Source organism: Bactrocera tryoni, unplaced genomic scaffold, assembly GCF_016617805.1.
Source record: "Bactrocera tryoni isolate S06 unplaced genomic scaffold, CSIRO_BtryS06_freeze2 scaffold_25, whole genome shotgun sequence".
Taxonomy (NCBI): domain Eukaryota; kingdom Metazoa; phylum Arthropoda; class Insecta; order Diptera; family Tephritidae; genus Bactrocera; species Bactrocera tryoni.
In genome coordinates this window covers 22,449,406-22,474,155 of record NW_024395977.1, presented here as the reverse complement: position 1 = coordinate 22,474,155, position 24,750 = coordinate 22,449,406, and the positions used below count along the sequence as shown (strand labels likewise).

The 24,750-nt window shown below is 37.5% G+C and overlaps 1 protein-coding gene across 1 annotated transcript; it reads right to left on the bottom strand.

Annotated features, from left to right (window-relative positions):
- Positions 1–12,577: 12,577 nt before the first annotated feature.
- LOC120780538 lies at positions 12,578–23,922 on the bottom strand. Its single transcript, XM_040112800.1, has 2 exons — positions 22,691–23,922; positions 12,578–13,455 (listed from the first exon to the last, which is right to left on the bottom strand). The coding sequence occupies exons 1-2, from the start codon at positions 22,935–22,937 to the stop codon at positions 12,950–12,952; spliced, it is 753 nt and encodes a 250-aa protein (XP_039968734.1). The 5' UTR covers positions 22,938–23,922; the 3' UTR covers positions 12,578–12,949.
- Positions 23,923–24,750: the final 828 nt, after the last annotated feature.

Below are 24,750 nucleotides of genomic sequence, written 5' to 3'. Positions count from 1 at the left end.
TAATTGTTATTTTTGTCTGACTAATGCAAAAGCCGTTACAATTAAAACTAAAAAACAAATTAAGTATCCTGATGTGTCAACTCCTAAAAAACCAATTCCTCACAGTGAAGAACTACCTACTCCAAAACCACCTCAGCGATCTGATCTTTCAACTCAATCAGAGGAAACAGATAATATAAGTACTGATCCTGATTTTCAAATTGCTACTTCATCTATCTGTCTCTAGGAAGAAACGCCACACCTACTATCTCAAGGAAATCTTAATGATTTAGTTCGTGATTTACACTTGTCTAAACAACAAGGACAACTTTTAGGATGTATTTAGGATTTATTGCAACCAAACACAGAAAATAACTTTTTTTCGACATCGATATGAAGAGTTAAAAAGCTTTTTTCACAAGATAATGATTTCATATTTTGTAACAGTGTCTGTGATGTTATGAATATTTTGGGAACACAACACAGAATTGAAGAGTGGCGTTTATTTATTGATTCTTCAAAAACAAGCTTAAAGGCAGTTTTGTTACATAATGGTAATAATCTTCCCTCCGTACCGGTAGGTTATGGTGCTAACATGAAAGAATCCTATGAAACAATGAAATTTCTTTTAGAAGAGATTTAGTATGACAAACATAAATGGTAAATTTGCGGAGATTTAAAAGTTGTTGCGCTTTTATTATGATTGCAACTTGGGTACACAAAATTTTGTTGTTTTCTTTGTGAATGGGACAGTAGGGATAGGAAGAACCATTACGTGAAGAAAAATTGGTGCAAAAGGCGATCTCTTACTCCAGGAATAAAAAATGTGAAACATTCTCCATTACTACAACCTGAAGATATATTTTTACCACCTCTCCATATAAAACTTGGTCTGATGAAAAACTTTGTAAAAACAATGGATAAAAATGGCGGTGGATTTCAATATCTAAAAGAAAAATTCCCTAAAATCAGTGACGCTAAGATTAAAGAGGGCGTGTTTGTAGGTCCTCAAAAAGTCAAGTGATAAAAGATGATATATTTAAAAGCCAGCTCAATGATCTGGAAAAACCAGCTTGGGAATCATTTATAAAAATTACTGAAAATTTTCTTGGAAATCACGAACAAATGACTATAAAACTATTATTATTATTATTATTACATTTATTAGGAAAAATATACAGGCTATTAAACCTAATGATAAGGAGGAGTGCGAGCTGCTTTGGCCATTGACTCCGATATTATAACAAATCTATATTATATCATATTATGTATGTTACATTCCACTAGAAAATTATAAATACATGTAATATTTTTAAAAGATGGTGTTTTTAACAGTGTTTGATATTGAGCAGAAATAAAGTGTTTATGTCTAATACTCTCTAAAGCTGGACAGGTACGTACGATGTGATCCACGGATAGTGTGTTGGAGCAGAAGGGGCAAGATGACTTAGAATTTCCGGTGAGTAGGTGCTGATGTGTGATTTGCGTATGCCCGATTCTTAAACGTGTAAATACGGTTGCTTGCAGTCGAAATATATTGCTAGGGTAATAAATTTTATTTCGAAGTGGGTTGCAGTTTTTATACGGGTGTTGGAAATTTCTCCAGTCCTCGCGTCTTCTTTCCTGTACATGCTTTTGTAACAGTTTTCTAAGATCATTTTCGTCATGTAACTCATGGAGAAGAGTCGGTGCTGACTCAAAGTACTTTGCGGCATTGTCTGCATGCTCGTTCCCAGCAATTCCGACGTGGCCTGGTACCCAGATCAAAACTATTTTTCGTTTGTTTTTGATGCATATGTCTCGAATTTTTGATATAATTGTAGAGTTATTGCGTATATTACGGATTGCATTTAGACAAGAAAAGCCGTCAGAGCAGATTACGAACTTGCCTTTTTGTCGGGTGGTATATTCTAAAGCTTTGTGGATGGCAAAAGCCTCGGCAGTGAAAACAGATGAATGAGAAGGAAGAATTCCGCCGGTAATGTTTGCCCCATTTGGATGTTGTAACTCCGAAAGCTGTATTTGTTGCTTTGGAGCCATCAGTATAAATAGCCGAAAATTTTTTACACTTGTATTCGTTAGCGATTTCAAGAAAATATTGTTGGAAGGTGGCATTATTGGTGTTCAATTTTTTGAAATTATGCAATGAGGTATCTATAGTGACTTCGTTTATTAGTCATTCCGGTTGAATGTTGATTTTGCTCGTCTTGGATGGTAGAAGTATGTTTATGGCTGTGCCATACCCAAGGCAGCGTTGAAGCGTGGACTTAAGCTGGAATTTTTGTTTGGGTGTCTTGCGGCTTTTCTAAGCATTTTATGAAGATCAGCGTTCGGCGAATTTAGCAGTTTTGGAAGTAGTTGGACCGTCGTTTCGTAAACTCTCTCTTTTATTGATGCTAGACCACTTTCACCCAAGATGCTTTTTACTGGTGATGTAAGAAACGAATTTATGCTACGGTGAATCGCAGCATGGTATGGAGCCTCCAATTGCTTTATATTTGTGTTGGCACACCATCCATAAATCGGTAAGCCATAATCGACTTTAGAGAGTATTATAGCTCTTGTAATATTAATTAGAGTATTTGTATGTATAAATGAACGCTTACTAGATAAGTATTTAATTATATTGAGCCTTTTGAAAAGGTTTTTTCGAAGACTAAGGCATTGGTATTTAAAATTGAATTTGTTGTCAAAAAAATTCGTAAGAGTTTTAAGTTATTAACAGATTCTATTGCAGTGTTATCAAATATAAGTTGAGGATAATTACAATTTTTCTTTTGCAAATATGTAGTAATTTACATTTTGAAATGGAGATAGATGCTCCGGTGCGGGCACCCCATTTTTTAAATTCTAAAAGTATTTTTTGAAAAGCTTCGTTAATTTTCAGTGGGTCTTTTAAATTAGTATAAATAATAACGTCATCCGCGTACAAAGTTAGCTTAATGTTCTTAATATTTAAACAAATGTCGGTAAGTTTATCGAAAGCAATAATAAATAAAATTACAGAGAGCGGGGAGCCTTGCGGTATACCATTTTTAAGGGAATTTACATTGGAAGATATATTATTGCCCGAACTCGAAACTGACGATGTGTCATGAAGGCCTTTACTATCATAAAAGCTTTAGGACCAACCTTCCAGGCTGCGAGCTGGCTCAGCACTGCGTGAAGTCCTGCGCGATCGAACGCTTTTTCGAAATCGGTGGACAAGATTGTAGCATGGTTTTTGGTTGCAACAGTGTTAGAAACAAAATGCTGTAGCTGGATAAGTGAGTCAATAGTACTGCGCTTGTTCCTAATTGCGGTTTGATTTTGCTTGATGTGCTTGTTTTTTGTAACGAGCCAAATTAATCTTTTTGCAATAATTTTTTCGAAAATTTTGCTGAGGCAGGATATTTTTTATTTTTTTTTTATAGTAGGGGGAAGCATCGAAAGCCGAAGTGCGGAACCTTAATCCGCTAAACCCAACCTACTCCCAACTCAAGAATCTCCCACGGAACCACCGGTTAAGTATTACTTCGTGGGAGGGACAAGACATTTAAGTCTCCTCTATTGCTCGGACTGGCGGACGCCTAGTCTGTTGGAGAGATCTCAGTTTGGTCATTATGAATGCTGACGCTTCGGTGACAGCTTTCCATTTATCAGTCGATTGGCACATGAGTGTCGTCAAATTATCGACCGTAAAACTACCACCGAGTGTGGTTTTTAGCTTTTCCCTTGTATTCGAAAATCGAGGGCAATAAAATAATACATGTTCAGAGTCTTCTATATACTCTGCACACGTCGGACAGTTCGGACTAATGTCGTTGTGGAATCTGAAAAGATAGCTTCTAAAGCATTCATGTCCACTAAGTATTTGGGTCAGATGAAAGTTTAGGTCCCCATGTCGTCTGTCTATCCATGAGTGGATGTCTGGTATAAGTCGGTAAGTCCATCGCCCTTTGGATAAGGAATTCCACCGCTCCTGCCACATTTTAGTGCTCTTGTTTCTCTCATCTGTCCTTGCCGATACTGTTTTAGGCGTTGATAGGTGATAAAGATGCTCGAGTTCGTCTCCCTGGATGTCAAAAGGCGGCATGCTGGCTAATACTTCAGCAGCGTCGGTTGATATCGTCCGGAAAGCACTTATTACTCGAATTGCAGAAAGCCTATGCACTGCAATTATTTGCTTAGCATACGCTTTTATATCCATTGCCTGTATCCATACTGGTACCGCATACAGTATTACGGAACTCATTGCTTTCACTATTAAGAATCGCCGGCTGGAACGCAACCAGCCTCTATTGGTCATCATTCTCGATAGGGCATTATAAATTGTGTTTGCCTTCGCGGAAGAATACTCCAGGTGTTCTTTAAATTTTAATTTGGAATCCAATATTACTCCCAGATACTGCAGTTGCGGCTGGGAAGTAATCTCGCACTCCCCTATAGTGAGCTCTATTCGTTCTTCTATCTTCCTAGTGCTTATGAGTAAAACTGTTGTTTTCTCCTCCGCCAGTTTCAGACTCACAGAAGAGAACCATTGGCGTAGACCATTTAAGCACTCATTACATTTATTTCTCAGGTCGGCTAATTGTTTGGCCACTGCTACGACCATGAGATCGTCTGCATAAGCTACTAGTTTAACGTCTGCTGGTTGCTGTCTTCTTAGCACCCCGTCATACATAAGGTTCCATAATAGTGGGCCTAGCACTGACCCTTGGGGTACTCCACTCGAGATAGAGTAGCTCTTGGTGCCTTCGTCCGTATCAAAAATCAGCCTTCTGTTTTTAAAATAGCTCATTATTATGTTTATGAGGTATTCAGGGGCCCGTATTTCATCCAGGGCTTTTATTATATCTGCCCATTTTGCCGAGTTGAACGCATTCTTGACATCCAGGGTAATCAGCGCGCAGTACTTTTTTGTGCCACCTTTCCATCTTTTGCCACTTACTGCACATTTCGCAGTATCGACGACTTCTCGTAGTGCGTCAATAGTGGATCTCTTTTTTATAAAGCCGTATTGTCTCTCTGATAGTCCGCCGGCTTTTTGGATTGCAAACTCCAAGCGGTTTCGTATTATACTTTCGTACACTTTACCCATTGTGTCGAGCATACACAGAGGTCGGTACGATGACGGTTCTTCAGGTGATTTCTTTGGTTTTGGGAGCAGAACCAAACGTTGTACTTTCCAAGAGTCGGGGAATAGCTCTTCCTTTATACAAGCGTTGTACATTTTAGCAAAAACTCGAGGTTTTGAGGTTATGGCTTTCTTCAGAGCTCTGTTTGGTATGCCATCCAACCCAGGCGCTTTAGCGTTTTTGATTTTCTTTGCTATTGCCCATAGTTCGTCTTCCGTGACTAGCGGGGGTGACTCTGCAGCTTCGTTTCGTCGATTGGCATATGAAATCCGGTCGTGTTTCGGGAATAATGTTTCGCCCACCTTTCCCATAAAAGATGCATCTTTAGGTTGCTGCTGCTTGTTTTTAAAAATCAGTACCCCAAAGGTCAATGTTTGCTTCCTCACACAGCTTCTCAAAACATGATTTTTTGGTACGGGTAATTGCCGACTTCAGGAGTTTCTTGTGGCTTTTAAATTCTTCCTTAAGGTGATTTTCGTTCGTTTCACCCCGGTTACGCTGTAGACGCCGTCTAGCTGAGTGACAGAGCTTTCTCAGCGTGGAAATTTCCTCATTCCACCAATATACAGGCCGCCGCTTGCTGTGATGTGACGTTCTACGCATTGTTGCATCGCATGCTGCGACCAGTTGTTTTCGAACTGCTGATACCAGGTGAGCGGCGCCGTCACCTGATGCCTTTGATGCACTCCAGACTAGCTCAAATAGGTCTGGGTCGAATTCTTGTTGTTTCCAGCTTCGCTTTCGGCAGGGGTTTCTGCTAAAAAGTTCTTGATCGCGGGAGTACGAGATTTGCGCTATAATTGCCATATGATCACTGTTTGTGTATATGTCAGACACCTCCCACTTAATGTGTCTGCTCAGCGAATCGATTGCAAACATAATGTCAATTATGGATCCTTTATTGCCTTTTTGATAAGTGTTTCGAGCTCCGGTGTTCATTATTGTTAAGTGCGTTTGACTCAGAAATTCATGAATTAGCCACCCGCGGTGATTTGTACATCTGCTGCCCCATGCACTTGACCAAGCATTAAAATCATCCGCTATTATAATAGGTGTTTTCTAAAGATAGCCTTAAGAGGAAATCCTCGAATTCTGCGATTGCTGCGCTGGGACGAGCGTAGCAACTTACAAAATAAATCCCCTGAATATTCGCCCATGTGAAGCAATTATGTTTTTCTCTGAAGCAGGTCTTCAAGGGTTGCCCTTTACAGGACCATATTGCTGCCTTGCCAGATTTGTCTGCAATTCAAGTGCTTTCCGGACGCTGGGAGTATTGCTCACTTAGTATGGCGACATCAATGTTCTCTTCTATGATTATCTGATCTAGCAGATCTTGTGCTGCTGCGCAATGGTTTAGATTCAGCTGGAGTATCTTCATTTACTTAGAGACTTCATCATCTCGAGGTACTTTGGGCAAGTCGTGCTCAATACAGAGTGCTCCCCTTTGCAGAGCATACAGCTCGGAACGTTTGTGAACGACTTTGCTAAGTGTCCTGCAGTTCCACAGCGCGTGCATAGGAAAGATCTGTCTGTCAAACTGCAGCATTTACGAGCCATGTGACCCAAATGAAAACACTTATAACACCTGGGAATAGGCGAGTATTCTCGAAGGCAACAGATTGACCACCCAATCTTTATTTTTCCCACTTTGAGTACAGCCTTAGCATCTTGAGCGCGCAAGCATATAAGTGCTATTTGTGTGCCACTACGCGTTTTTAGCAGACTTTTGACATTCGTTGTCTCCAGACTTTGGATTCCACACTCCTTTTTCAGTGCTGAGCAAATTTCTTCTGGAGTTGTTATTTCGTCCAGGTCTTTACATACAATGGTAACGTTGTGGGTCTTAGGCTGTATCATAGCCATTTCTCCAACCACTCCTTCCAAGACACTTTGGAAAGATTCGGCTTTCGTGTCTGCTCCATTTTTCAGTTCTAAAAGAAGGTCTCCTTTGAGTGTTTTTCGAACATAGGTTACGTTCGAACCCAACTCTTCAAGCCCGTTGTCACTCTTTATTTTCCGCAGAATATCTGCATACGACGCCCCTTCTTTCTTCGTAATAACGATGGCATCCGGTTTTGTTTTTATTTTCTTTTCTATCGGTTTCCTCCTTTTAACCACGTCTATCCATCTTTCATTGGCGTTTTGAAGAGTCGTGGTATCCTTTTGGGTGTTTTTTACTGCTCCACTATACGACAATTGCTCCTTTTCAGCTACGTTTTTTGGCTTTTTTGTGGGTGGTAAAAAGCCTGATGCCTCTCGCATTCTCTTTGAGGTGTTATCATCTCTACCAATAGTGACTTGAGATGATTTTCCTATTATCACTTTTCTCGGTGGGTTTTCAACTTTTTCCGATTTTGCGTATAACGCCACAAGTTCGCGCATAGTTTGGTTAATGTGCCTTTGACCCGCCATCATGCTCTCCAATTCTTTTATTTTTTTGCCCAGTTTGCTAAAAATGCTGACCGTTTCTCCATTTTGCAATTCCTCACGCTTATTCTCCTGGCTTACTTGATCGGCAGTATCACATTTCTCCTTTGATCCAGCAGCGGTGGGTTTCTCATTTTTACCAATAGGCGGTGTTCTCAATATTTTCGAAATCCTTCGGAAAGGATTATCCGTTGTTTGCCCAATACTATTTTCGGAGGCCATACCTCAGCGAGAAAAATAGTTTGGTAACACCCTCGATGTGTACGTTCAGTACCTAACTTTACTGTCTAACTTAAAACTAGAATAGTTGGCAATGCGAAAACCAAAGGAAAAAAGGAACAGCTGATACTTGTGTTTGGGATGGTTGGCAATGCACCAACCAAAAGAAAAGACGAAAACACGAGAAGGGGAACAGCTGATAGATCACAAAACAAAGAAAACAAAACGGCAGAATAATGAAAATACAAATTAAGTGCACGCTCCTGTAAGGGGAAATAATTGTATTTATTTTTCACTAATTGGCGCGGAAAAAAAACCAAAAGATAAGTGCAAATGATTATATATTATTAAAAATCGAAGTGTACTAATCTTTTTCTTTAGGTCTGATGTCCACTTAGGTGGTTTAACCTTTCTGGATGTCCCACACAAAAAAGAAACTAACTTTTCCCAATAAACTACAGAATTTGCTAAGTAATTTGAGGAACACAAAATAAACACGTCTACTTCACTCTATCACTGTGTAGCACATCACCAAGGCAGAATAGCAAAGAAATTGGTCACGAAGATATTTAAGATCGGCGTTCCACCAAATTGGAAAGTCCTTAGCAAGCTTCTTTTTAGATTGGGGTATCGATTTATTGGCTGCAGAGCGTATGATTTTGGTAATAGAGGCCCTTTCTTGATTGATATTGTCGATTGGCGAGCTTTTTATATTTTTTGAGATCTCTGCTTGAAATAAATCCCATTTAGCGAAATCTGTTTTGAGATGGGGAAATGGTCGCTGCCTTTCAGATCAGTGGAAATATCCCATTTAATTCTGGGAGAAAGTTGAGGGGAAGCTAAAGACAAGTCGACGTGAGTTAATGTTGAATGGGTTGAAAAATGAGTAGGGGATCCATTATTTAATAACACCAAGTGATGATTTAATATGAAATTTTCAATTATTGATCCCCTGGCATTAGATTTTTGTGAGCCCCACAGATGGTTCCAGGCATTAAAGTCGCCAGTCCACAAAATGGGGGTGGGTAATTGCTGAAATAAGTTTCTTAAGTCGGTTTCACTGAAAACTTGCTGGGGGTGGATGTATGTACTTGCTATACCAAATGGCAAGTTCAGATTTAATTTTAGTGCTATAGTTGATAGAGATGAAGTTATATTTATAGCTTCATGTGGAATGTATCTTTTTATTAGGATACCAACACCTTGTTTGTTAGTTTGGATGTTATTTAAGTTAGAGAAATAGCCTAAGTACTGTTTGGGATAAAAAGGACTGGATATTGGTGTTAGTGGGATATGTGTCTCTTGCATACATATAACGTCTGGGCTTTTCTCTTTGATAAGCAATTGAAGCTCGTGATAGTTGTTGGAATACCCGTTTATATTCCACTGGACAATTTTTAATGTCATAAAACTTAATCAAAGTAAAAGGAGAGGCAAATATGTATTTATTAGTGTTTATTAGTTGTTGTTTTTCTTTTTATTCCATTTCGTTATCAGACGTATTCTGGTTTATAGTAGCAGCTAATACTTGGGAGAGTGATGGGAGAGGTTGGAAAAGTGACTGGAATTATGGGGAAGAGGAATGTGAATTGGATGAAGAGAAATGATTGCTATTGTAGTTAGTGTCTGACTCGATACGATCAGTGAGATTAAGTTGGAATTCGGAAGTCGGAGAGTTAAAAGTTAAGTTGTGTTTGTTAGTATTTTGTGTTGTGGGAATATTATCGTTTGCTTTTGCTGTTTTGTTTGATTTAACTATATGGGAGTCAGAATAATTAATTTGTTCAATGGAGGCAATTTGATTGGAAGAGGAATTGAAATTTTCAATACTCGTATCTATGGTTGCTTCTTCGTAGTTTTTGTTGTTGATACTATTTGAGTTTTTAATGCTCTGTGAGTAAGTGGGAGAGCTTTTATTGTTTGTTGTAGCTGCTGTCATTATTATATTTGTTTTGCTAGTATTTGCGCTCGATGCAATGCCGGCGTAGGAGTAGCTGGGTGAATTTTTTATATTTAGTTGTTGTTTGTGCTTTTTTATAGCTTCTCCCTTTGAGCATTTGTCTATCGTTTTTATTTTTATTATCTCTTTGGCTTGTAGAAATTTTGGACATTCTTTGGAAGAGGAGGGATGTGGCTGTGCGCAGTTAGCACAGAAAGTGCGTTCACAGTTAGATGGGGAATGGGGAGGTAGGGAACAATTTGCACAAAGAGGTGACCGTTTACAATTGTTTTTCGTATGCCCAAGGAGCTGGCAAGATTTGCAGCGCATGGGGAGTGGTATAAATTGGCGAACCAAAACTTTGCACCAAGCAATGTCGATCTTACTGGGAAGATGGTAAAGATTAAATGTGAGTAACACGACTCCGGAGGGGTGAAATTTACCGTCGAAAGTTTTTTTAAACTTGTATGCTGCTACAACTCCTTGGGAGCTTAATTCCTTAACAATTTCTTCTTCAGCTACATTGTTAAGAAATGGGGCAAACACTGTTCCTTTCACGTAGTTTAGCGATTCGTGTAGCTTGGCTGAGATAGAGCACACATTTTCGAGTTGTTTTGCTTTTATAAACTTTTCGGCGATTTTATTGCTTTTTACAAGGATAAGTAGTTTTCCATCACGAAGAGTAGAAATGGAGTGAACCTCACTACTAATTTGTTTAATACCACGATGAATTGCAAAGCACGAGTAAGATGAAACAGGCTTGGAGGGATCAGTTGATTCAATCACGACAAATTTTGGATCATTCACTTTAGTTTCAGGCAGAAGGGGAAAATCGGTTTGCAGGGCACTTGAATCACTTTTGTTTTTCTTTCTTTTTGGTCCAGTATCTAATAACGTAAATTGATTTGCGTTTATGTTCCCCGGGGCCATGGTGCACGTGTTTTTAAAGTTCACGTAAACAAAAGTGTGCGTATGCACAGGAATAGAAAAAAGAGAAAAAGCGGATAGGCTGAGCTGAGAAAGAAAGAAATCAAAAAAACTCCGTACGCGCAAAAACAAACGTCTAAACTGCAAGAGAGTTAGTCGATGACTGTATAAAACTATTGTTGAGGAACTTATAGAGAATTATAAAGCATTAGGCTGCAATATGTGGTTAAAAATACATTTTTTAAATTCACATTTAGACTTTTTTCCACCAAACTTGGGTGCCGTTAGTGATGAGCACGGGGAACGATTCCACCAAGACATTTTTACTATAGAAAAACGATACCAGGGAAATGGAGTCCAACTATGCTAGCTGATTATTGCTGGGGATTACAGAGGGACGCGAAATACAGAAGAAAATCATAATAAAGTATTAATTTTAATATTATAACATTGATAATAATTTAATTTTTGTTAAAATAATTTGTAATTTAATAAAAGTAAAAAAAAAAATCATATTACAATAAAAGTATTCGTATCTGAAATTTTAGACTACTAATTTTACTATACTTGACCTTATTCCTAACAGATTCAGCCAAAATTGTTCTTGTTACACAGAAAATTTTTTTTTGTTGATCAGTGTAATTAAAGAATTCCAAAAGTTTTTCGAAGTGAGTGTTGATTAACCTCTGTTTATTATTATTTTCTACTACATATATCATTAATTTGTTGTTTTATTTTTTTTATATCGTCATGATCTGGTACGCCTGTTATAAAGCTAAGTGCTGATCCTAAGAAATTTATGCTCCTTTTCTTTCTTCTAATTATTAATTGATTTTTTAACACTTCTATTCTGTTCTGTTGACTAAGGCTGTGTCCCTATGTAATTCTGGAGAGTTTTTAGATGATGTTGAGAGTGTGTCATAATGTTCTAAAATTTTTGTTAAGTTTATCATGTGATGTAAGTAATCTGATTCATTATAAATGTATGACGGATATGTCTCGGTTAATATAAACTTTTTATTTTCCACATTAGTTATTTGGTATTGAAGTGATTTGTTCACTAGAATTATTAATATTATTATCGGGTAGTACATTTCGTATGTTATCCTTGTGTATTAATTTATTTTTCGTTGTAAGCACCTTATTTACTTTTTATTCTTTTACTAAGTGTTTAATATATCTTTTGTTATATTTTTCTCTTCTACTACTTTTCTCAAAAATTATTTGTCCTGGTTTAAAATCTTTTTGGCTTCTTTTTTTATTATGGTATTCTAACATACATTCTTGGTTTTTTTCTATATTATTTTTCACTTTTTCGTTGATTTCCTTTTGAATAGAAAATAAATCCACTGGTTTTTCCTTTATCACCGAATGAATAGTCCTATTATATTCCTTGACTGCTGAGAATATTTCTTCTTCTGTAATTGTAGTTCTGTCGTTAGCTAAAGTCCTCGCGATTTCTAATAACGTTGAATGTAACCTTTCCACTTGCGCGTTGTAAGTTGAATGATTATTTGATGTCTTTTCATGTTTAATTTGTAGTTTATTTAATAGTGCAGTCGTGCCCATGCCGACGAATATGCTTTCGTTATCGGTCATGAGTTCGGTACAGTTCAGAAAAATTTGTGATAACAGTTCTTCTATTATTTCATGAAAATGTAGTTTACTTTCTAATTTACGAAAATATGCGTATTTAGTAAATCTATCTACACAAGAAAGATAACTTTTGCCATTTATATAAAATATGTCCATTTGTACTGATGTGCCTGGAGTATTTGGTACTGGGCTTTTTCCTAATAATTGTTTAATTGGTTTCCTCTCATATTTATTCTCCGTGCAGTTTACACAATTTTTTACTACTGTCTCTGTGTCTTTTTTCAATGTAGGCCAATAACAAGTTTCTAGAATTTCTTTATACTTAATTATTTAATGCGTTGCGATGTGCTCTCTTGTGTGTAAGTTAATCAAACACAAATGGTTGATTTCAAAAAATATATTTTCGGGAGCTATGCTCCTTTATTCCTTCAACTCCAACTAAAAACTAAACTTTACATATTATCATTTTTAATGCTAGCCCTAAATCTGTCGCTACTGCTATGTGACCAAAAGTGCTGATTTTGTGGTTTCCACCGTTTTGCTAGATTTATGTTGCTGGCCGTCCGTTCCCATAGTCTGGAGTTACACATGCCGCAACGTCAGCGACTTTATTAGTTGGATGTATGTTGGATGCCTATGCCTTAACATAATGAGGTGTTATGTTGCGCTAAAGAATGTTGGTGTAATAGTATGCGTGTCTTAACATTTGTTAATATGTGTCGTGCTAACAGGCCCCCCCTGAGATTCAAACGTCCTCGTTTGGACCTTTAGGCTTATTTAAGATCTGGTTAAGTCCTTCGACTGCGGTTTCTGTTAGATCGATGGACCGTTTTTGTTTGTCCACCTTGGGTGATAGAACGGATTTTGTTAAGTATATGATAATGATTAACAATATGACGGTTAAAATAATATTTGCGGTATATTTAAGTTGGTTTGCTGATTGTGTGAGGCTTATTTCTTTTGTATTATCGATATTTAGTTGCTTCAGCATCTCTAAGGAAAGTATTTCCTCGCTTCTGTTTGATGTTGAGGGTGGTTGGAGTAGGGCAAGTAGGGGCTTATTTGTCGATCTTTGTGCATTGAAAAATAACTTCTCATTGATCTTGATTGTAGCATTATGGCAGTGAATTATAAAAGTACCATTCAGGATCGGAAGGTCCTCGTTTATTATGATTTCTCCTTTAAAATTGTTTAGAAATAGTATTCGTGGTGACAATTCTTCGTAGTCTAAAATGTGTTGGCTGTTGGTCACTGTAAAGTTTGACAAACGACTCCTTAGGAGATTACTTATGCAATAGTCATTACTTAAATTTAATAAGTTACTTCTTGAACATATTTGCAAGGAATTATATTGTTTACAATTGGTTTTTATTCCGAAAATATTCTTTTCACAGCTAAGAATTGAGTTCAAATTTATTTTATTGACCTTGTCATTCCTCTTCACTGCTCTAATATCTATTGTTATGCAAATTTCTTTTTCTACTGTAGGTAAACTTATAATGTAAATTATTATTTTTCCATCGGTTGCTATTTTTATTTCAGAAAATTCTAAAGCTTCGCCTAAATTTATGAATGGAATATCATATTTTTCAAAAATTTTCTTGGCGATGTCCGCTTCTTCGCTTGACATGATGTAGGAGTTGATTATATTGGCTTTTGCCCAATGTATTGCGTACGCAATATTTACGACCTCTTCTTTTATAATTTCTAATTTATACTTTAACTTCAAAAATGATTCTACATATTTCTTTGCTTTTATCATTTTCCAACTCTTTAATAATATGATTTGTTATGTTTGTAATCTCGTTTACTTTTTCTATCGTTAGCTTGTTAATTATAACTTGATTATCATTTTTTTCTAGGACGTTATTTAATTTGTTTAACACTATTTCGTGGTCTTCGTGGTCTGGACTTCCTGCAATCCATTTCCACGCACTACCTAGAAAATTTAATTACCTTTTTGATTTTCTTACAATTTTTAAATTATTGATGTGAGCTTTAATCTGTGATATTAGTAGAGTAATGAAAGGATAGTTGGGATTTCTATGAAATACGTCCGTTTTCGTCGTCATTTCGATATGTTCGAGGACTTCGGTATATTTGTCAATGTCGATTTCATGTATTATTCTAAACGTTCCTGTCTGCAATCTGGCCGATCCTTTTTCTATAGTCACTAATTGGGAATTCGAATATTCTATGATTTGTACCTCCGCGAGGCATAGTGGTAAGAGAAACCTAAAAAAAAAAATAGGTTTTCATCAGTTACGTATCCTGCTTTTATGTATAATTTGTCCTTTTCCTGTAAGGACTGTACTATTTCTATCCTCCTTAACTATTTCCTTACAGTATGGTTTGCTTAACTTAATTCCTAATCTTCTATTTTTCTCAACGTAAATTACCTGTCCTGACAAATATGTTTTTGTTGTGTGTCTTTTTTTGTTGTGATAACCGATATCCTTTCTCTGCTTTTCCGCTAATTTTTATAAGTTATCTTGTCAGGTTTTTCAATATCCCCGGGAGTATGTGTCACATTCCTACCAAAAAATATATCTACTGGCCTTTTCCTCGTCACGGAGTGGATGGTATGGTTATACTCTGAAACTGCTCTTTGTAATAGCTCTTCGAAATTTCTGTGGCCTCCATTATTCTTGATACATCGCATTATTTCGGTTAGGGTGGAGTGAAACCTCTCCACTTGGCCGTTCGCTTGACTTTTGTATGGGGGAGTAGTGTAAACATCTATTCCTAGTTCGTCTTTTATAATAAATTTAATTGAGGTGGAATTAAACGCTGGTTCGTTGTCCATTACCATTAGCTTTGGTACACCGAAAAAGAATATTACGTCTCTTAAGGGACTTCTGACATCCTCTATCGCTCTGCTACTCAATATTTTTGTTATAGCGTATTTACTAAATTTGTCCAATGCGGTCATAACCACCTTACCTTCGGTCAAATAAATATCAACGTGTACGGTGTGTCCTGGAAATGTGGGTAGCGGTGTTGGTGCTAATATTGGCTGATTAGGATGTCTTTCATATTTATTCTCCTTACATGTTGTGCAATTGGCTATTATTCGCTTAATTTTGTTCATCATCGCAGGGAAGTAGCCTTTCTCTAGAATTTGTTTTTTGTTTTCGGTTGCATTCCTATGGGCTCTTGAATGTTCGTCTACTAATTTCTGAGTGTATCTGCATTTATAATAGCTGAAGTTTTTGGGGTAAATATTTTGAATCAAGCCCATCGTTATTTCGTCTGTGTGTATTCCGTTAATAACGGACGGATTTAAATATCTTCTAAACAACGCAGTAAGGTTCTGTTCAATAAAATTGGGTTCTTTAATTATATGTCGGTGCATGGTCGGAAAAGTTATTTTGAATTGGTATGAGGGTGTTTATGGGTACCTCTACACAAGGTATTAAATCGTGACTTGAACTATCGTCGCTATGGATAGTGGGTGTAAGTGAGTTTACTTGGTTCGATATCCTTGATAGTGCGTCTGCCACTACGTTTGATTTTCCGGGTTGGTAAACTAATTCATGATTATATTCCTCTAATATTGATTTATTGATGAAGATTTGTGGTCTTTTGCGTATTGGCCACGGCGAATATCGCATTCGATGGAACGATGAGCTGTACGAGATATACGACGACATTGACATAGTTCAGCGAATTAAAAGACAGCGGCTACGCTGGCTAGGTCATGTTGTCCGGATGGATGAAAACACTCCAGCTCTGAAAGTATTCGACGCAATACCCGCCGGGGGAAGCAGAGGAAGAGAAAGACCTCCACTCCGTTGGAAGGACCAAGTGGAGAAGGACCTGACTTCGCTTGGAATATCCAATTGGCGCCACGTAGCGAAAAGAAGAAACGACTGGCGCGCTGTTGTTAACTCGGCTATAATCGAGTAAGCGATGTCTATGCCAATTAAGAAGAAGAAGAATATTGATTTCCAACGTTTCATCTTACTGTTAGAATTTTTATGGCTAAGGGCATATGTAAGCGGTTGGTGATCAGTTATTATTTTTATTCTTTTCGAACCATAGAGGTAACTTCGTAATGTGTTGAGTGCCCATATTACGGACAACATTTCTTTTTCGTTAGTAGCGTAATGTTCCTCCGTTTTACTAAGGGTTCTTGATATGAAATCTATCGGTCTGTTATCCTGTGATAACACACCGCCTATGGCATAGTCAGAGGCGTCGGTAGTCAGTTCGAAGTCTTTTTCAAAGTTTGGGTGCGCAAGAACGATGTCTTTTGATATTAATGTGCTTTTAATTTTATTGAATGCTCTTAACGCTTCGTCATCTAGTCTTACTTCCATTTTCCTAGATTTGTTTTTAGGGACGTAACCGGCTTCTCCTTGGAGAAGTTCTGTAAGGGGCTTGGCTAACTTAGAGTAGTCCTTAATAAATCGTATATAATATCCCGACATTCCTAAAAATGACCTTAACTCTTTTAGGTTGCGCGGAACTGGGAATTGAGCTATTGCTTCTACCTTTTTGGGGTTTGTTTTTATTCCTTCAGGGCTGACTACAAATCCCTAGAATTCTACTTCCTTCTTTGCAAATTCACATTTATCTAGTTGGATTTTCATGTTGGCTCTTTCCAACGTTTCGAAACCCCTTTCTAAATTTCTTAAATGATCCTCTTCGTCTCTTCCGAATATAATAACGTCGTCAATGTATACGTAACAGCGAGTTCCAATATGTTCACGGAAGATATCGTCTAGTGCCCCTTGGAATGTGGACGGGGCATTTTTAAGCCCAACGGGCAATCGGAGAAATTCGTATTTTCCGTTATTTACGGAAAATGCCGTTTTCTCTATGTCTGTTTCACGGAGGGATATTTGATGAAATCCGCTTTTTAAGTCTATAACTGTAAATATTTTGTTATTTCCAAGGTTTGAAAGGTCTTCACTGATCTCAGGAATAGGATACCTGCCTGGAATGGCACTGCTTTCAAAGATTTGGTTGGGATCTGCTGGTATTTGGTAGTTGCTAACTGCTGGTTCGGTATTCGCATAAAAATTTCTTTCTATTTTATTCGGTGAGTGGACTTGTTGTGCAGAAAGTGGTCGCTTCTGTGCATTGTAATTATTTAGGTTGGTATTGGGGTGGTTTTGATAATTGACATTTCTGGACTGTATAGATCTATCTACATCCATTGGTATGGGAGGTTTTTGAGGTAGTTTGGTGGTTACCAAATCCTGGAGCATTCGGCCGGAACCCTTGGTTATTTTGGGGATGATTATATCTATTATAGTTATAATTGTTAGGTAAAGCAGCCTGTTGTTGATGGCGGTAATTTTGAGGTGCGATTTGTGGGTAGTGATTCAATGGTCGATTGAAGGAGTTTGTCCTTAGTCCGGGATTCTGCCTAGATCCAGAGAAATATGTAAGCTCGTGATAAAAGGGCCTGTTGTCGTTAAATGTCATGTTTTGTCGAGGAGGTCGCGGTGGTGGATGGCTGGGTTTTTGCACGTTATGTGCATGATGCATTCTGAACGTCATATTTTCTAATTTTTGACATAAATGCAACGCCTACGGCAAGGATGTTGGTTCGCGTATGCTAAGGAGGCGGGGAAGGTCTCCATTGACTCCGCGAATAAATGTATCCAGAGCCTTTTCTCGATAAGTATGTGTGATAGTTTTGATAGATTCTTCGTTCATATGGAGACAAGCGATTTTATCTAGTATCAGGGAGAGATGCTGATAAACCTTTTGGTAAAAAGTGGGAATATCATCGTGGCGCTGAGCCAGTGTTGTCAGTTGGTACTCGAGGGTACCGATGTCTCGTTTGTCTGAGTAATGAAGCACCAGACATTTTTTTAATTTGTGCCCAGTCCAGCGGAGTTCGATAAGACTCCAGGGCCGTATCGGAATCGCCGACAATCTTATGCCGTATGGTATGTACGATTCCGAAGTATCTTGGGGTGTCCTGGAAGTTTTTGTAAACTTCTAGAATTCTGTCGACGGATTTGCGCCAAGAATTGAATTCTCCAGGACGTCCGGAAAATTCTCTTAGGCATTTGACCATGTCCGGTATTCTGTCAATTTCATTCACATTAGTGGTATTCACTGTCATGCGATAGTTAATATACTCTGAGTCTGGGTTGTTGGTCATGTGGTTCGCGACTTGGTGCTATCTCTCGTATAAATGCGTTATTCATAGGTACGGATTGGGAGGTAAAAGGTTCGGTATTTGGGTTTTTATTTAGTCTAATCTAGTTTAACTGTTTAACTAATTCTTCCTCCAGTTTTTTTTATATTATATTTTTTTTTAACTTCACAATTAAGTAAAAATCGGGTTTTGCAATTTCCTTAATATTAATGAATTTTCTTTTCGATAAAATTTATACCTAATATTTTTATTTATTAAGGCGTTCGATTACGTTTTGATTACGTTTTTTCTTCTTCACTAGAATTTTTCCCAAAAAATATTATCGTATAGGTAGCCGATTTCTTTAATATCAATAACTTTGTTTTCAACAAAATTTATAAACAATATTTTCTTTTCGATTTCTAAAAAAATAATAGTTTTCTTTTCAATAGAATTTTACAATCAACATTCTCACTGCGGGAAGATTTCCGCTTTCTTTAGTTTTAATAACTTCGCACAACATACATTTTTAAATAATTAGTATTTTAAAATTTGGAATTATTCCATTAATCAATATTTTACTATATTTTTATGTTATTACAGTATATTTTGATTTCACAATGCTTAAATAATTTTTTTTTTACGTTATTCTTTTCACAATTACAAAGAGATATTAAGGATAAACTTACAATAAACTAATCATGACCAGCGCTGGGGCTCTGAGTTGTTAAACGTTTCCAGATGATCCTTTTCCTGCTGTACTGGGGTCCTTAGACGTTATTATCGGTCAGTTCTCCTTGTCGCTAAGTATCGGCTCGCCTTTTTCTTATCCCGCGTAGGGTCTTACTTTTGCTGTTCAGACCTTTTTCACTTTTCACAAACTCGAGGAGCCGTACTTTTTGATTTTCGGGCTGTTATATTACTTGTTACGGCATTCGCGAAACCTTACAGCTTGGTTTTCAGGTTATTTACTTTACGACACGCTGGTCCCTGCTCGGGCGCCAGTTAATCAAACACAAATGGTTGATTTCAAAAAATATATTTTCGGGAGCTATGCTCCTTTATTCCTTCAACTCCTACTAAAAACTAAACTTTACATTTTATCATTCTTAATGCTAGCCCTAAATCTGTCGCTACTGCTACGTGACCAAAAGTGCTGATTCTGTGGTTCCCACCGTTTTGCTAGATTTGTGTTGCTGGCCGTCCGTTCCCATAGTCTGGAGTTACACATGCCGCAACGTCAGCGACTTTATTAGTTGGATGTATGTTGGATGCCTATGCCTTAACATAATGAGGTGTTATGTTGCGCTAAAGAATGTTGGTGTAATAGTATGCGTGTCTTAACATTTGTTAATATGTGGCGTGCTAACATGTATACTCTAATATATTTTCTTTATCTATTTGCTCTGTTATGTCTTTTAATTTTATTTGAGTAAATACTTTAAAATATGTTGCAAAGATATTAGCTATACACTCAGTCCTTTTTTTACGCGATCTCTTTTTACGCTATTTCACTTTAACGCGGTTATTTTTGCAGCGCAAATTCCTTTTTTACGCGAATTTCTCACTTTAACGCGATTGCTTTTTTTCGTTTTTTGCTTGGTCTTAAACTTGCAGCAGAATTGGAAAATTATTTTGTAGCAAATGATACTGATGCCGAACGTGCACGAATTTTTCAAAAAGAATTGAGTCTCTGCATGTTAAGATATAAAGAACTACATCGGAATTTATTGGGTCCAAAGAGAAGCATCAAACAAAATTAACTGAATTTATGGTGCAGTCGGAGATGCTAAGTCAATCAGAACATCACTCCATAGTTCTTACTATTGATTCTGATACAAATTCTAGTGATATCAGTGCCGGCCATCAAAATAAGCGGCTTAGAATAATTTCCTCTACTGATAATAACCGTGATTAAACAGCACTCAACTTTTTTTTTCAATAAATCTACCTATTTTCTATTTTCTGCTCTTTTATGTATGATTTTTGTTTTGTATTTTTTATGTTGTTATGAATGAATAAATCATAAGTCTGAAATTTGAAACTTATTGTAATGTTTTTGAATATTTTTTTGCGCGTATATTTTGTTATACGCGATATTTTTTATATTCGGAACCAATTCGTTAGTTAATATTGGAAAACTAACCATTTTTACGCGATTTTTTTTTACGCGATTAGTGGCAGAACCAAAAATCGCGTAAAAAAAAAGGATTGAGTGTAGTCTCTTTTATCGTATCCCACGTTTCAAATGTTGAGTGAAATGCTGTCACTACTTTTGGTTTCATAACTTGTTTGAGTGTCTCTCTTAGATATTCGTTAGTATTATATTTAATTTCGTAGCGTTCGTGTCGCGGAAATATTGTTATCGCTGTTTTTTCATTTGTGTCTGACTGTACTAGTTCTATCTGTGTTCTAAAAAAAATAAATGGTTTATTTATCATTTTTATATTCCGTAAAGCTGATGATTCAGCTGAATGCATAGACGTGTCGGATAACATATATATTTGTCTTGAAAATGCGTCTGCGACAACATTTTCGTGTCCAGGTTTGTACTTAAGTTTTGCGCCGTACTCTTCTATTAAATTCTTCCATCTTTTTAACTTTGTATTTAGATTCTTTTCCGAAATAGAAAATATTAATGACTGATGGTCTGTATAAATTGTCAAGTCTGCTATTCCATAAAGATAATTTCTTAATTTTTGTAATGCCCAAATTATTGCTAGCATTTCCTTTTCATTCGTTGAGTAATTCTGTTCTGTTGTAGTTAGAGTTCGTGATATAAATGATATGGGGTTTTCCCTGACTTGAAACTGCTCCTATCGCGTAATTACTTGCGTCTGTTATAACGAATCCTTTCTCAAAATCTGGTTGATATAATTAAATTTTTTCTTTTAATTTATTTATTTATTTAAAAGAGAAACAATTGTAAATAATTACCTCACTTACAAGCTAAAGCACTGGCTGCCAGGGCCTTCGGCTCTTCTTTTAATTTATTTTTAATTTCTTCTATAGCTTTTAATGCTCCTTTATGAAGTTTAATTTTTATATTCGTACTTTTATTTTTTGATACGCTACCATTTTCTCCTTTTAGATAAATAGTTTGCATATATGCAAAATTCTTAACAAACTTCCTATAATATGAGGCTAGTCCCAAAAATGAACGTAATTCTTTTAAAATTTCTGGGTATCTATCTAACGCTTAAATTTTCGATGGGTCTACAGTGATTCCTGCGTTATTAATTATATGTCCTAAAAATTCTGTCTTTGTTTGAAAAAAATTAGACTTTTCTTCTGAGATTTTCATGTGGAGTGGAGTGTTTGAACTATATTTGTAACATCTTTGATATGCTGCTCTGGGTCTGCAGAGTAGATCAAGACGTCGTCAATATAGACATATGCACACTTCCCTATATACTGTCTCAAAGTATCATCAACGCATCGCTGAAATGTAGCTGGTGCATTCTTTAATCCAAACGGTAGTCTTAAGAATTCATATTTGGCTCCATTAACGGAAAATGCCGTTTTTTTCCTATCTTCAGGTTTGATCATCATCTGGTGATATCCTGACTCCAAATCTAATGTCGTGAAATAGCGCGCTTTCCCTAAATTTTGTAGCGCCATTTTAATATCTGGTATGGGATACCTATCTGCTATAGTTTGTTTATTTAACTTCTGGAAATCTATTACCATCCTTTTCTTTGGCTTTCCATTTTCATCAATTCCTTTTTTCGATACTGTCCAGATCGGAGAGTTGTATGGACTTTCACTTTCTTTAATTATGTTATTTTTTAATAATTTTTGAATTTCCTTCTCTACGAAATCCTGATCCGCGTATGGATAGGGGTATTGTCTAACCCAAACAGGTTCTTTGGACTCAGTCCTAATCTCTGCCTGAATCATAGTTGTGAAAGGTAGTATTTCGTTATTATAATTATTTTTCATTAAATTCATTATTTCATTTTCATATGTTTTATCTCCTATGGTATAATTAATTCTTTCTTCTTTTTTGTTTTCATTTATTTCTTCCTTTCAAATGTTGCCGAATAGTCGAACAGATCTATCTTAGCTTTCATTTTCCTCAAGGAGTCTTCTCCTAAAATTATATCAAATTCCTTTAAATCTTCTGTCTCAAAAAAATTGTAAACCAAACCCTACAAGGTTAATCTCTCGTTCGTATGTAACTGTTGAAGACCCATGAAGAGTATTAAATTTAATAGCTTTTTCTAACTTGATCCTATCTGCAAAAGGATAACTTTTACTAACATAACTGCTCGTTGCACCAGAGTCTATTAATATATACGCGTATCTTCCATTGGGTGCTACACGTCTTAATGTTGGAAGACCGTGGTATCTTATAAAAAATGCTTGTTTATTAGTATAACTTACGATAGAGTGATCCATTGTCTTCGTGGTCGCCTATTTGGTTTATGCGTTGTGCCTTTCTCTGGTACGCGTTTGATGCTTCATTTCTTGTCCTTTTGAATTGTTGACCAAAACTCTGTATTGCTTGTCTAAATGGGCTGCGTGGTTGGGGCTGCTGTTGTTGCTGCATCTGTTGATTTCTCTGTGGTTGATGGAATGTTTGTCTAAGGCAGAGGTGGGCACAAGTTGATTTTGCTATGCACGCGTGCATAGGGCCTCTGCTGCGACGAGCAGCACAAAATATTACGTTATTTATAGAATACGAACGATCGGTAGCCCTCGACACAAGGAAGACTGAATGCTATCATACCAGTGGCTATGGGAAAGCAAAACAGTCGCATGCAAACACTTGTTCAAGCACCACCACGCTGCGCTATTTCAAATATATAGTGAGAGCTTTTTTTTTTTTTTTCTTTTTTTTTTTTTTTTGATTTTGGAGGGGGAATCTTCGAAAGATACCGTCATTTTTCCGGACGGTATGCACGATTCGTATTGGCCGCTAATGCAGAGACCAAAACCCTTAACTCCATTGTCTTCGCTTGTTTATTTGCCCCACGGAACTGCCGTTGAGCATTACATCGTGGGGCCAAGCTTAGCCATTCGGCTCGTCAGTCACGTCATTCAGACCTACTCCTCATTCATCCTTCTGATTTCACTGCGTTGCCACTCTTTCATTCTTAGTTCTTTCAGAACTATAGCACACCACGCTCTCACACTATCCCACACTTGTTTTGACTCAGTCATAAACCGCACTATATTATCCGGTGTCACTTGTTCCGTTGTCAGTTTCTGCAGATCGACTCTCTCCTTTTCATACCGTCGGCAGAAAAAGAAGATGTGCAGCGCGTTTTCTCCGCTTCTGTCGCAGAAGGAACAATTCGTCCCGTCGTAGTGTCCATATTTATAGAGATACTCTCTAAAACATCCATGTCCCGTCAAAAACTGTGTCAGGTAAAAATCTGTTTCTCCGTGTTTCCTTTCTACCCATGCTTGTACATTTCTAATTAGAGTGTGGGTCCATCTGCCCGTCGTAGCTGCATCCCACCGACCTTGCCACACATTGAGGCTCGTTTGCTCTCTTCCTTCCGCTCTTCAGCTGTTAGTCGCCTACCCAATCTTGTAGACCTGTCATATACTCTTTTGAGTTGCGTGGCCATAATCTCTGGTGGCATGATGCCTGCTAAGACCCCAACCGCTTCGTGGGATACCGTACAGAAATGCACACGTGACCCTTATGGCACTGAGCCGCATTGAAAATATCGCTTTCTTAGCATACGTCTTTTGCTGCAGTGCTGGTCCCCATATGGGCGCCGCGTACATCAGAATTGATTGGCTCACTTTGGCCAATAGCGCTCGCCTATTTTGGCTTGGTCCACCGATGTTGGCCATTATTCTTGATAGGGCGGCCGTTACACGTGCTGCTTTCTCACATACCTTCTCGATGTGCGTCTTGTAGCTAAGTCTATTGTCAATAAGCACTCCTGATACTTTAGTGCCTTCTGGGTCATTATACTGTTGCCGTCAATATTTAATTTTACGTCTTCGAGCTTTTTCCTGCTTGTGATCAGGACAGCTTCAGTTTTTTGCCCAGCCAGTTGAAGTTTTGTTGCCGCGAGCCACTCTTTGATCATTAACGCCGCTTGATTGCAGAGGTACTCAAGTTGTCCCAGTTCTTTTGCTACTACTGTTATAGCAATATCATCCGCGTAACCGATTATCTGTACCTGCTTCGGGAGTGGGAGACGCAGCACCCCGTCGTACAAAACGTTCCACAACAATGGGCCAAGCACGGAACCTTGTGGAACTCCGCCCGTTACCCTATATGTTTTTGTCCATCGTCCGTGTCGTACAGTAACAACCGGATCAGACAAGTAGCTGGATATGATCCTAACCAAGTAAGCCGGTGTTTTGTTTCGTTCTAGTGCACTTATAATATGCGGCCAGTATGCCGAGTTGAACGCGTTTTTTAACGTCTTCAAACGTGACTACTGCGCAGTATTCCTTAGTACCATACAGCCATCTTT

What these genes read in the sequence shown, in the direction of transcription:
- LOC120780538 (XM_040112800.1), bottom strand. Translation starts at nt 22,937, where the DNA reads ATGCACGCGTGCATAGCAAAATCAACTTGTGCCCACCTCTGCCTTAGA. An exon ending in AGACAATGGATCACTCTATC is followed by an intron (nt 13,456 to 22,690) that starts GTAAGTTATACT and finishes CAAACTTTACAG; the next exon opens with TGACCAACAGCCAACACATT.